The 15,041-nt window shown below is 41.7% G+C and overlaps 1 protein-coding gene across 1 annotated transcript in view; it reads right to left on the bottom strand.

Annotated features, from left to right (window-relative positions):
- Positions 1–15,041, bottom strand: part of arhgef10la (Rho guanine nucleotide exchange factor (GEF) 10-like a) — a gene marked incomplete at both ends in the record, with an annotated part of 102,084 nt that overhangs the window by 41,101 nt on the left and 45,942 nt on the right. The window contains one exon of the mRNA XM_079186286.1: positions 11,080–11,180. Within this exon, the coding sequence (XP_079042412.1) occupies positions 11,080–11,180 (101 nt within the window). The remainder of the gene's footprint in view (positions 1–11,079; positions 11,181–15,041) is intronic.

The raw sequence follows: 15,041 nt of genomic DNA, 5'->3' as shown, positions 1-15,041 counted from the left end.
CACTGCAGGCGGCCGGACTGGGAGCCAATCAATCAGCCCACTCTGGGGACGGCTCGATGGACAAATCAACCCTTTATTTATTTGTTCTTACTTTATCTAATGTTAATGTAATCTGAATTTTTATTTAAATGTATTTCTATGTTGTTTCACATCCTTTGCATGTGAAGGAGAAGCCTGGGTAGGCGGATGGGGAGAGGAACCGACCTCCGAGGGGGAGAAGGGATCAAGAACGGGAGTGGGCTGGAGTGAGGTTTGCAACAGATAACCACAGAACACTGTTAACACTACTGCCAAGTGGGCGTGCTATTAATATGAATTAATTAAGACATTTGGGGGACAAAAAGTCACTACATCTACAATACTACCTGAATAAATCCATCTTTTATTTTTCAACAAATCGACTGTAGAAAATAAAGCTATCAGTGCAAACTGTATTTCATGATTCTATAATAGTAATGCATATCGTGTGTTTGTTCTCTGTTTCCTCTGGTGCAGTGTCCTGTGAACTGTACCTCACGCCACATTAGCATCATGTTGGATTTACCATAAATAGGACTTACCGACGGGGGGGGGGGGGAAGCCCGCAAAAAAACATTACCGTCAGCCTCCTAATGGTAATTACAAGTAGGGGCCATGGACATGCGATGCTGTGGCTCTCTATATGTACCAATTAGTGTCAAGTGTGTCAACGCAGGAAGAAAACCAAGCCACTAATGCCTGCAGTCGGAAATAATACAAATTACAACCCATAAGTTAGATTATGGCTAATACAATGAACTGGTTATTTTGCATTTGGGTGGTCAATTAGTTAAATGTAAAGGCTTGGAATATGAATATGTCCAACAAATAAAAACATGGCATTCACTGTATTATACGCCTCGTTTCATTCACAAGCACCTGTGTCAACACAAAACGACCTAGTATAGTTATGAATCCGCTGTACAGCAAAGCAAACTGAGCTGCATGTTTCTACACCGTCGAATTAGCATCTTAAACGGATAACCGAAAAGCTTTATGACTTAAGAGCTTAAGAGAATGACAGACAATACAGATCATGTATTTTCCAAAACCTCACACACAAAAATTGTCAGAAAACAAGATATTGTGATTTCAATGATTTAAAATAAAACATTTGACTTCATTTTTCATTATAGATCACTGAAGCGATCTATAATGAAAAACCAATACTGCGTTAAAATAGTGATAAACTAATTTTAAAAAATTCTGAGGCGTAAGGTAAGGATGCAGTCTGAGCCCCACATTATTTAACATTTATATCATTGAGTTGTCATGCGGATCACTTGGCCTCACTGTAGACCAGAGAATGGAATGGCTCCTATATATGCAGGCAGCCTTATTCTCTCCAGTAAAATAACTCTGTCGCCTACATCTGGAAACATCAAAAGCACAACAAGAAGAGAGTAACAGCGGTTCAGAAAAGACCCAGGAGTCAGAAATGTAGTTGCCATTTTACTGTTTAAGGTTGGACATCGCATAAAGAAGAGCCTCACTGAAAAGACACGCATGCTGAGGCACATCTTAAATTACACTTGCATGGATGTAACTGTTCAGAGGGAGGCTTTTACAGCTTACCACCTGACTGGGCAGCGAGTGCACTAATTTTCTCAAGATAAACCAATAACAAGAAAGTCCATTACATCGCTATGCTCGTACTCTCAGAGCTGAAATTATATATCCACTCCTAACTTCTATTTCCAGTGCCTCGTAAAAACCCGGGACATTACCGTTAACCTGGATCTGCAGTGGCTGCATTGCAGCCAGATTGGTGTACTGTTTCCAAAGCAGAGGTACTTGTACTCTGGGGTTTACTCCTGCAGTGGAAACATTGTGGAGGAGCTCAGCTAGTTTCAAACAATAGAAACTATGATGAGTAAAAAGGAAAATAAAGGCACATATTTGTGCTTTGAAAGAAAACCAACACACAAGCACCGTTACAAATTGGCTTGAGGTGATTTTTTGATTTATTGTCGGAAGCTTATTTCTTTGGTAACAATCTAAAATGTGTGAAAACCTAGTAACACTATGTCACTTTCTGTGTTAAAAATAAAATAATAAAAGTTCCACAGAGCTGCAGGTTATTCATATGTAGCTTCAGTCAAAGAGACTCTAATTAGGCTCTCATCCACTCACGATCCCTCTGTCTCCCGCTCTCAGCTGACGATGGGCGTTCGCTCCACGTTGAACCGATTTAGATCTCCCCGAGCCGATCACATCGTTGCTGTCAAACTTTGAAACTGTTCTCCTCTCTGCTGCGTCGGTTTGTCATTTCAGACCAATCGATGCTCCACCTCCTCCGCCCCTTCACGTCCAGTCACCATCACAACAGTGCCCAGTCCTGCTCCACATCCCATCATTCAGATCTTCGGCCAACTCTTTCTTCATCACCACCAGGTCCTAGACTCAATGGGGGGGTAGTAGTCCTGAACTAACTGTGGCATCTCTACGCTCTAACTATACAACACCTAATGGCCGAAGACTCCAAAAGACTGTATTCTGCGCCATTGTTCACTCCAAATGAAGTCTCTGCTGATTGAACTACAGTGCTAATCAAGGCAATCTATATGAATGACAAGATACCACAAGGTGAAGGTGAAGGTCAGCTCTATGCACCGTGCACTCAATCCCAGCTACTGTACGATAACTATGTGTACCTACATCATTTGAGAAGCTGAAGGGTTGGAATACTAAGACGGGATTTCTCGATTTCTTTATTCCAATCATGCTTTTGTTTCAAGTCTTTTGCTGATGAAGATTAATTTGCAGAGCATGGCGCTCTATCAACCCCGGTGACACAAAGGGCAGAGATATAGACTAATTAAATACACCAGTGCAATTGATATTTCCCATGGATCAATGCGAGTGTGAGATCTGTTAATTAAATCCGTGATAATGTTTACTCATCATAAACATTCCCCATGTTTGAGCACAGCAAGATGGGGAGATAATCTTTGCTGGCTGACAGATTAATTTTAGGGCTAAGAGAGAAAATCCCTCCAGCACATCCTGACTGAATGCTTTTAGTGACGGGGAGCGTTCTGCTAAAGGTTTGTATTAAAAGTGTTATCAAAGGGAATCTTTCCGGGCTTCTTTATCGAGTAGACATACTTTAACAGCACAAAACAAAACAATAACAGTTATACAATACGTTCAAGCTAATGCAATTTGAATAGATGCATCGAAAATCAGCCACCAACAGCAGCCGAGCCATCTGAATCCTTGGGCTTAATGAAAGCAAAGCCCTCCCGGTCTCTCCTAGAGCCCACGCAGCAGGGCAGCTTTTTTGCATTTTTCCAAGCTCGCTTGTCTCCTACCCCGTACACATCGGCATGGCACAGGTTATCACACAGTGGATTAAGAAGGCGTGTCGGAGTGTGTGCAAGAACCTCCGAGCTACACTCCACTCATCTATTGATCCGTGTGCAGGGGCAAAAAAAAAAAAAAAAGCGAGAGACCGGCACACTTAGCGGTGTAACCACAGGCAACGGCCCCCTGCCTGCCCTCTGTTCCCTGCAGTGGGTCTGATTGCTTGTCTCAATCATCCTTTCACCCCCCCCCCCCCCCCCCCCCCCCCCCTTCCCCCCGACCACCCCCTCGACAGACACACACATAAACACATACGCCCACAAAAGCCTCAACAGCTCCCCTCTCTTTGCCCACATTCATTCGTCTGTTTCTGTCTCCAACGTCTCGGCAGCAATCTCTCATGATTTGACAGCCTCTTGTTCTTCTTGTGAGGGCCATCAAAGTCTACAGCCTTAACCCTGCCTGAAAGGGCCGGGGCTGCGTGGCAGGAAGCAATTAATTCTGCAATGAGAAAGCCCATTAATTAGGAAATGCTTCTGGCTATTTTGCGAAGACCCTTCAGAAACAGCAGGGCCACTCGGAGCGGCATAAAAGATGCAGTGGCACACCGGGTTATTAATGGACCCCGGGGCTTTTGGCGAAGCACCACCGTGGGGTAATTCTCACTTTCTATTTCAAGGCCTCACAACGACAACACGTGCACGCACAAAGTGACAAATGCTGTTTACCGGGAATCGGGCCTGGCTGCCGTATTACATCACGTAAAGCCCGGCCAAAGCCTGGCAACCAGGGCGGCTTCAACATCGCGCTAAAGCACAACGATCCCCAGCCTTTTTTTTCAAAGGCCACTACCATCCACGGGTTGCAACATTTTATGGTAATGCTCAAGGTGCAAAGAGGCTCAGAGAAAACCTCATAGCATTAACAAGGCATTGTTGATGGGCAATTTGCTGATAGGACTTTAATACAGCATGCAGGAATGTCACTAAAAAGCCACTGATATTCACACATGTGGCACGGGGAAGTCTATTAGCAACAGCAGTGGGATGTCGCTGTGTTTCCTCTAAATGGAGGTAACAGGATAAACACTGGTGCGAAGATGGGTCTGGGGAAAATGAGTTTTGCAATGTCAAATCACTCACTAAATCATGCATGAGAGCATTAGCTGTTTGCGGAGTCCACCATTCAGGGACATTCTGGAGCGCGGCACCCATTTCGACCTAAACTAGACCACGGTTCGGCGCGTTTGAAATGCCGACTCGACTGTAGGTCTCCCTTGAGCGCGGGCCGGGCCAGGCCTGCGCCCGCGATGACGAGGGAGCCTCGATGACAGCACGCCATCCGTGAAATTAAATCAACAACTCACTTATTGTAATTACATTTGGTTAAATGGGAAGGCAAAGTGTGGGTGTAATATAATTAACATGTAATTGTCATCCTGACCAGGTTGGTGCTGATCTGTTTCCCCAAGGGAGCCAATGAAATCCATCACCCCGCCCTCATCTCCGCCGTTCCTCTGTAAATGAATGACTCGACGAGTACCAGCGTGTCACAGCGCTGCTGAGAGCAATTATTCACATATTCTGGTGTATTATTGTCACTGTATTTTTTCCATTTATTTATTTATTGAACTAAATCAAAACAGGACTTATCTTAATTGTAATATTGTTGAACTACACACAGAAAGGGAGGGCAAAGCTTACCATATCTAAGTCAATTCAAATATGTAATTCAGGCAACTGACACAGTTGAGGTATGACAGAAAAAAGTGGAAAGATAAAATATATATACATCTGACAAGCTGCATTCAGTTCCAAACCTTTGAGAATTCATGCATATATACTTTTCCAACCATGAATGTAACATGCCGCTCTCTTAAATTGTCCGAACCCTGACTCTAACCTTAACTAAAGCCCTTTTAACAAAACAGAAGTTATGGAAGCAATACAGCATTATCACCAAATAATAAATCATAGAAAGCTTGAATGAATCTTACATAACAAGACCATTGTGTGTTATCCAGAAAATACAAAAAATACAAATAATACTATACTCAATACCAATATTCTATCTTTAGCTGTTATTAATTGGAGTAAACCTTTTTCATTACATTCACCATTATCCCTGTGTATGGGGTGACTCATCCCAATGCATGCTGGGAGAAGCGCCGCCCTGTGACCCTGTAGAGCAGGGGTGGGTCACTAATAGGAGGACTGCGGTCCGGACTCAGACGCCGTTGTCTCCGGACCTGGACGTATAACTGATAAATAATTGAGAATTATTCATTTTGACGGAGTGCTTCTATTTTAATTGGGGCAACTTTTCCAGCCCTTACAGTACTCGTTCAGAGGTCCAGGAAACACACCGACCATTGACATGTGTTGTAAATCACATCACAATCACGTGATGCTGCTCAGCCAATCACATATGTGTATTCCGATAGGCGACTTGAGTGAGATGAACACACACACACGAGACAGACGGGGAGGGAGACCCAATAATTACGTGAGTTAGAGAAGTTATTTCACGTGGCGTTCTCCAAATAGTGAAAAGTGGACAATGAGACCAGAACCTTTAAGAATGGACAGATTGTTTGTTCGACCTTCCCACGGGCAGTTTAAAACCAGTGTGTCTCATGTGTTCAGAAACTGTGATGATTTTTAAAAGCTGCAAAGTGAAGCCACGCTACGAGACAAAGTACAAATCTTTTGAGCAAACGTACCCAGTTATATTTATACACTGCCGTTCAAAAGCTTGGGGTCACCCAGACAATTTCGTGTCAATTTTCAGTTTCTTCGCAATTTCTCGCATGGAATAGCTTCATTTCTAAGAACAAGAATAGACTGGCGAGTTTCACATGAAAGTTCTCTTTTTCTGGCCATGTTGAGAGTATAATCCAACCCACAAATGTGATGCTCCAGATACTCAGTTTTATAGCTTCTCTCACCAGCATAACTGTTTTCAAGGGTTTTCTAATCATCAATTAGTCTTCTAAGGCGATTAGAACACTGGAGTGATAGTTGCTGGAAATGGGCCTCTATGCACCTATGTAGATATTTCATTAAAAACCAGACGTTTCCACCTAGAATAGTCATTAACCACATTAACAATGTATCGAGTGTATTTCTGATTAATTTAATGTTATCTTCATTGAAAGAAACAGTGCTTTTCTTTGAGAAATAAGGACATTTCTAAGTGACCCCAAACTTTTGAACGGTAGTGTATATATATATATATATATAACAAAAAAATATGATCATAACCCTAACACATTAATTCACTGCCCAACAATGATGTTAACAGAGAGAATAGAGCTGAAACAAGTGGTTTAATAACCACAGATAATGTCCCTGCACACACATTTATCTTTTTAGAAGATGAGGAGAATATGGATATCTTGGCTTTTTCACACCTGAATTAAATAAATGTGAAGCTGCAGGACAATTCAGTTCAAGTCAGTTTTCTAAAGTGAAGAACTTTATTTTAAGAGTCACATTTCTTCAAAAGCTTTCTGTCCAGCCCATATTTTACTAGAAATGAGAGAAGAACATATATTTATGAATAGCGTATGGATTATTTATAAATCATCCAGTTCAATGTGAAATCTGACAATAAATATCGTTGAGATATCATTCAATTGAACTTTCTTTATTTGATTGGACAGTGACTTGTTGACCACATACATCTTCTCGGCTACTTCAATGTATACGAGACTTAATCATAACGGCAGTTAGACATCATGGTGATGTTTCTGACCTTTGCACCTGGAAGTTCTCTGTAACTGGACCTCGTTGCATTTTAATTGAATGCCCCCGCTGTAGAGGATGAGGAGCTATAAAAAAAAACTACCAGGTAAATGAACTTTGTACAGAAAGGTCATTCCTTTTAAAAACATTGAAAATGTGTTGTCACTCACACAGTTCAAGTAACCAAGCTGCAATCTGTGTGTTTATGACCTCTTTGCTCCCATTAGATAATCATGATGAACATTTCCATTAACCTGAGCTTGTGAGGCTACGCGGGAGAAAGGATTGACGTTGCGTGGGCTGTCGACTATAGGTTTATATAAGCCATGCGAGAGGAAGGGAAATGTGGAAATGCCTTGGATTGAGAGCCTTGGGGGGGGAAAGAAATACGATAATACTATCTCTCTCCACGTTGCTGTAGTTAGGACTGCAGGGATTTGAAAACTGCAGCCATATAATATAGGATATGTGACATGACTTACTATTGTGCTAATTGTGAAACTACAAAACCAGCATCACTGAAGCCAGCCCATTCCCACTCCCAAAGCATCAAATACTGAATCGTGGCTATACCATTACACTGTTTTGACACATTTGACAGACAGATACATAACTTTTTTTGTCTTGGTTGTTGGCCGTATGTTGTGATTAATGTCCCATGTCCTCTGGTGTGTTGTGTTTGTGTTGTGCAGCAAATTGCATCAACCAAAGAATTATCCGTACTTTATGACACTCTGACTTTAAGGCCAGCTACATAACAAACATAGTGATTTTACTAATTTTACTACCTTACCAAGTAGTTTTGTTGCATAAGTGAACCTGAAAAACTAAGTGTATTGGAAGTTATTTTACAAAGACACTATCCGTGTAACGAGCGGAAACTGACACGTCCAAAACTGATGAGTCATGGTTTAACGGTCGCTGACGAGTCGTCACTGAGAATGTGTTGCAACAGCAGAGCAACTGTCGAGTTTAAAGGAAACCTCCTGAAATTGAACCCAAGTTGCACGCTGTCAATCATTTTAACAAGAGATGCGTGATTCAGTATCTTAGTGAAACATGCCCTCCGGTTGAACGATGGTCTGTGTTCTGTGTCTCGGGCTTGACGTACAGAACTCATGGAAGGCTTGGTTCAGGTTGCAGGCAAATATCATTTGTTTCTCAAATCAGGTCTTAAAGACGGACTCTCAGCACTGTTTTTGATCAGATCAGATTTGTGTGTCCAGAAATCAACAACCTATCTGCATGAGTTGCCCTTGACAACGGTGTTGGCGTCAGTAACTATAGCTGCACTGGTGACGCTGCTTTCCAACGGGGAAGCATTTGCCATCGAAGCAATGGCACTGTCGAGTCGCAGTGTAGAACTCCCTTTTCAAACTCAAACCGGAGTGAAAGAGATTTGTCTCTGTCCACAGACTGTAGTTCTCCCGCATGCTGTTCTCCACAGCGCTCTGCTAGGAGCAGCATGGATTCGGCTGTAGGCATGGATTAACTGCAAATGTATTTTAAAGATTTAGGATCTTCTTGTATTGCTGCTCAGGAAAGACTTTTTCGTTTACATACAAGAATATTAAAGCAATGTTGACTATTTTCTTAATAAACTGTCTTTTCTTTAGTATCGATAAGTGTATTAGTATCGATAAAATCCTACGATACCCATCCCTAGTCTTGACCCTCTGCAGTCAAGACTAGGGATGGGTATCGTAGGATTTTATCGTAGGATCGTAGGATGTTGATGCGTCCCCGTCCTTTCATTTTACAGCCACTTTGTTCCTCGCATCTCAAAGCTGCTCACACTTAGCTGCTTGTCATTCTGGTGACGGAGGAATCAAAGCTTCTCCTGTTGTTTTTCTCAGGGTAACTTGCCCTGGTTAGCAGTATTGGCCAGAGGCCTAAAACCTTTCAACCTTTCCTTGTGTCATTTTCCCCCTGATCAGTCGAGTGATCTGAAACTTACGGAAGTCAAAGAAAGGCAAAGATTTTGTGTTTATCTTAACACACAGGAGTACAGTGTCTGAGACAAGCACTCAAGGCTGCACGACTGGAGGATGGCAAATCAGACAAAGACAGATTTGTGCTGACAGTTGTACCATTATAGACTCAATCAATATGAGAGTGAACAACAACGTGCAATATTTACATTTGATAGCATTATATCCCTTGTCTCCGGGGTGTTTTCTCCAGGTGTAAGATCGATAAATGTTTATTTGGTGTTTTCTTGCCGAGTAAATGCCAAATAATTCTGATTATTTCAGCATTTCGAGCGAAAAGGAGTTAGAACGGCATACTTTCAGTCCTCCTCACTGTTCTCTGTAAACAGTATTGCAGCGCGGAGCTCCTCGTCCGTACGACAGCATGTGGATAAACCTGCATGACTTGGCTTTGAATGCGTCACCTATTGTCCACACAGCAGCCATAGGGGAGGAGAGCTGCATGCTATAACTATGCCACTGTCCTCATCAGTACGCCTGTTGTGTTGCTGATAAAGGTGTGAGCTCCGAGGAAAGATGTGGGAACGCTGCGCATCACTGCAGCCACAGCATCCTCTGTGCTCGGCCCGATGTTTTTGATGCCACTCTAACACAGACCATATACAGCGAGCTCCACTGGAGTCTACAGATGTTGTGTGTGCTTCATGCACACTGTGGAGGTACAGTAGGTCAGCAGTAGAGGGAAGGAATCCAGTCTTGTGTGTTCTTTTTTCTTTTCTTGAGTAATGTGCAAGGATGGAGAGTCTCACAATTGAGGTGAGGCGAAGTCTCAGGACAAAGTTTGCAAAGCAAAAAAACACTTCAGGCTCCTTCTTGACCTTCGTCCAAATTTTTCCGCTACTAAAAACAAATATAACTCTGGCCACTCATCTAAACGAGACATTTACCTCAGTGTCCTTTAATCCACCCCCCAATAACCTCCTCTGGAACCTTGACTGTTTCTGACGCTCACAGCAAAGGCCTCTGGGAACTAAGAGGCCACAACAATCAGATTGGAGCTACACTCCAGCGCAGTGTTGAGAGACATACCGCATGCACAACAAACCCAGAATAGAGTGTGTTTGACAAGGAAGAGCGCTCAAGGCGATGTAGGGAGTAGGAAAGGATGGGGAGGAGAGGACTGGAGTGGTGAGTGGGTTGAATATGCGTGCCATCATGGACAAATAAGCAGATTAATGTCCTCGGTATTCACCACCGGATGACAGCACGCATTGATGAAGCCCCAGAGAGGAAGACCTCCTCTGACTACAGCGTGGTCAGACTGCATAGCGGGCGACGGTCTGGGCAGAGCGAGGCGAGGTTTTGGAGGAAATAGGTTAGGAAGACAAAAACAAAAAAGAACTGTGCTGCTCCCTGCTGGGCAGCATCTGGGCAGTCTTTTCCTGCATCAATGTTGACCACTGAGTCTCCACAATCAATGAGATTTATCCCAAATTTGAAGAGGGAGATTCAACATTAGAAATGATTGGTGGTACAGAATTTAAAAGGAGTTTTAACGCTAGTAGCCAATCCCTCCTGAATAAACATTCATTCATTTATAAATGTAACATTGTTTAAAAAGTTTGCCTCTTTCCACAGCACATAAACTTCAGATGACCCAGTTGAGTCTCGGTTTTTCACTGATTATATAAGTTGTAATTCTAGTTGTGCACTTAGCCAATGGTGAGTGAACCAAACACTGATGACGTGTCTGAGCCTCTGACTTAAAACATTGTTATTACATTTCATTGCATTACATCATCCTGTTTAAATAGAAATGGCATCGTAATCCTTTCTGTGTGTGTACACCCGTGTGTGTGTGGGGTGTGTTTTACCCGTCTTGTGAGGACATACATATGTTTACACAGTCCCATTGTGGGGACTCGCTTTCCTTTTGGGGACGAAATGCACGTCCCCATAACGTAAATCATGACATTTGAATCATGAAAACATGACCGCGTGTGTGTGCGTGCGTGCGTGCGTGCGTGCGTGCGTGCGTGTGTGCGTGTGTGTGTGTGTGTGTGTGTGTGTGTTCTTACGTTGTGCGATCTTGGCCAAGTGCAGACGGTTGACCCAGGAGATCTTGCTGAGGGGGCTGGGAGTGTTGAGGACCACCATGAAACTGACAGGACGCCCTGACCTGCACAGAAACACACAGATGTACTGTTATTGAACGTTTTGTCACAAAAGCTTCACCAAATAACACTGAACATAAAGGTTATTGCCAGTTAAGTCTCTGTTTTTCATTTTTATTTCATCATTTTATCAGGTCAGACAGTCTCTATTGTTGACCCTGGTATTTATTGGTATTTGACACCAATACAGAGAGGCTGCATGTTACTGTGAAATCCTGTATTGTGTAATGACAGTGAAGCACATTAAATACATCGTCAATAAACATTTTGCAAATACGTTCACAAGATTTTTGCAAGTTACTTGGCACAATAACCATAATTTCCTCCTTTTGTTAGTAGAAAGTGTTCTGAGCTGCATAACGTTTCCTTCAAAAAGGATTTGCTAAAATGTATTTCTTGCTGGAATATTTGTCTCTATTTTTAGAAGACTACAAGTATGAAAATAAAAAGAAGTGGTAGCATGGAGCTGCATTAACATCGCTGCTCATCTCTGCTTGAGGCGAGCGGCTACATTAGCTGCTGCTAGCATAACACATCCAAATCGCCGACCGGATGTCAGGTTGCATTGTGGGAACTTTTTGTAGGAATCTTCTTTTTTTAACTGTCCATCTTGAGTCCAACAATATTATAGGAGTGCAATGCTAAATTGGCGGGGTACCCTTTTAATGTAATTATAACAGTCATAGGCAGATACTGTTAAGGACGTCCTTGAAATACAGTTATTACACTAATTAAACTGGATCAATTTTCAGTCCAAGCTTTTATCTTCCAATTATTTGTTTATGCTAAAATATCTGCTTACAGTTCATCCATTTGGAAAAATGTTAGAGAAAATGTCAATAAAGCACAGTGCATACCCTGAAAACCAATATAAATGTGCAGGCTCTTTAGAAAGAGGTTTGCACAGATATTTAGGCCTCCATCAACAAAACAGCAAAGGGGAATTCAACAGGTGGAGCTCTGAATGCAGAAGACAAATCAATTAAAATCAAAGCCTGTGCATTCTCATGAACTCTCTAACTGGTTTGCCAGAAAGGAAAGATTAAACTATTTAGCATCAACAAAAGTTGATGAGTTTGAATATTTTATTAATAATCTAGTAATATCTTCTGTTTTTCATTTCAAATTTCAGTTATGATTCAAAAGAAGAAGAGAAAATCCCAACAAACTCCCAAATGAAATCTTAAAGACTGCCAATGTGACTTTAAATTTCAACCTAAAACTCAAGAACTGAAACTATAATAATGCTGAAATGAGGATAACACAATTTTCCAATCCCCTCTTGATTCCTCCTGAACAACAGGATATAATTGACAATGGTGTTTGACTTCATAACGGAGCAGGTGTCGGATTTTGATATAAAATGGGTGAAAGTGCATGTTTTGGCATGTACTGTAGATGTGCTATATAACGACAGAAAGCGGAAAATTGTAGTCAGAGAAACAGGGCACCAACAAGGAAAAGAAATGTTTCATTTCATGGGACTTTAAGTCTTTTATTTTCTGTCAGAAGACCTGCTTGCCTGCTTGTAGTTTCACAGAGGTTCAGTAAGCGTCATTCGAGGTAGCGACGATCACACAGCCTGGTCACAGAAAATCGCTTCGAGGTGGGATCCGACGCCTAAAATGCCACCTATGTGTGGGCTCAGCTGGAATCAGGCACGACTAGTACAGGCTGTGATTAGTGAAGGCTGGGGATGTGTGTGTGTGTGTGTGTGTAGGGGGTAGGGTTGGGTACCGAAACCCGGTGCCAATATGGAACCGGTACCTATACGACCGATACCTACCGGACCGAAACGCAACGCAGATTTCGGTGCTTCTTTTCGGTGCCTGAGCCGATTGAAATACTTTTTTTTAACACTACTCTGATGACTCCGTCCTGGCAGCAGGTAACGATAGCTACCGTTTGTATAGCTACAGCAGCTAGCTAGCCATCAACCTTTTAACAGAGAAAATACCGAAAGGTAAACGGTCAAAAGTGTGGCTGTTTTTATTTTGAAAGTCCGTTACTCACTGGCAGCGGTGGAGGAATGGAGACTACTGGACATCGCTGCGGTAAAGTTAGCAGACACTCAGGTCTCCGTGGTCAACTCAGCAGACACTTAGATGTTAGTGACCTATACGCTGAAATTCACGGTAAACGCATTCAAACGGCACAGATCGGGAGCGAGCGAAGGACTTTGAAAGTTAGCGGAAAGATTTAACGTGAGACAACATCCGGTTTCTTCAGAGGAACATCCGATTTTCAGAATAAGATGCCAACAAAGTATGAATTAAATTCACATTAAGTATAAAACATGCTACCTGCATCTCGTGAGTTAAAGGGAAAATACACCTACATTGTGCGTAAGTGTGTCTTTATTCTTTGATCGCTGGGTAACCATCATCACCTCTGAGTTACAGCATTATATTGATGAACAGTAGAGCTGCATTCACATGCTCTGTCATGAAGACGACACACATTCAGATGAAACGTGCTGAAACATTGTATTCCTGTTGCACAGCAGTGGAACGTTTCACATGAAGTCACACACTGAGCACAGATAGTGAAGAGATAGAACTGCTACTGTGTAAAGGGAATACTGCTGTTAAAAAGAACCTTATTTGTTTAAAGTGTTTGCAAACCAAATGTTATTGCACTTTTGTTCATATAGCAGTACTTTTAAAATAAAAGTGCACAATACACTACCTTTGAATTGATTATTGAACTTTGCCATAACAATGAGATTAATCGCAAAAAATCCATGCGATTAAAAATTGTAATCGTTGCCCAGCACTAATATGTATAGTATACTTTAAACAGTTAAATATATTGTTAAATTTGACTTGGCAATAAAAAAAGTATCGGTTCAGGCACCGTTTAGGCACCGGTATCGTTTTAAAAGTATCGTTTTAGCACCGGTATCGGAAAAAACCCAAACGATACCCATCCCTAGTAGGGGGGGGGGGGGGGGGTGTCTGTGTGTGTATGGATGTGAGAGAAAACCATGGCAACCAAAAGAAAACAGAAAAGTGGTCACTGTTCGACAGGTGAGTTTGAGACAGAAATGCACTTCCTCCTACAATATAAAGCATCCAGTGAATTGGGAACATTTACTTTGACAAGGTTAACTGTAATTTCAGAATTCAAATAAAAAATACTCCTACACACACAGGATGTGCTGTATATAGCCCATATCATTATATTATATATCAGTCTTCATGTTTTGTTAATATTCATTTCACTCTTCTTGTGTACTTTTGTATTTTGATGTTTTAGCAACATTGTTCCTGAATGAATCATGCCAATAAAGCTTCATTGAATTCAAAGTTTCAATCTTAAAGAGAGAGCTGTCACTTCATGCCACAACAAAGGTTAGCAGAGGATGTAGCTGTACCACATGCTGATGACTTATATATTTATAATTGTATGCCATTTACCTATTTCATCTTCTTATATTATTGCTTTGATTATTACAATTAGTGTTATTAAATTGATCATCGGTATTATCATCTTTATTTGTATGAAATATATTTTTTGTTAATTGTATTCAAGTTATGTAATGGTAATTTGTGATCCAGAGAGAGAGAGAGAGAGAGAGAGAGAGAGAGAGAGAGAGAGAGAGAGAGAGAGAGAGAGAGAGAGAGAGAGAGAGAGAGAGAGAGCTTGTCAGGTGATATAATGGCAGATATACTTTAAAACATATGTTTTAATATCAACACTGGTTAGACAGATTAAGCAGAGGTTTGCTTATGTTTATGTTTGTTGTGCTGGCGTGGTTGTGGATTCTGTATATGAACGAACTGTACTTGATCAGAACATCACCAGTCCATCTGAAGTGAACATGCTTTCCACGGCGTGGAACCGTTTTTCTTGGCCTTTCTTGA

Source organism: Pholis gunnellus, assembly GCF_910591455.1.
Source record: "Pholis gunnellus genome assembly, chromosome: 3".
In the NCBI taxonomy this organism is placed as follows: domain Eukaryota; kingdom Metazoa; phylum Chordata; class Actinopteri; order Perciformes; family Pholidae; genus Pholis; species Pholis gunnellus.
Note: the sequence above shows the minus strand (reverse complement) of the source record. Positions and strands in the feature narration are given on the sequence as shown.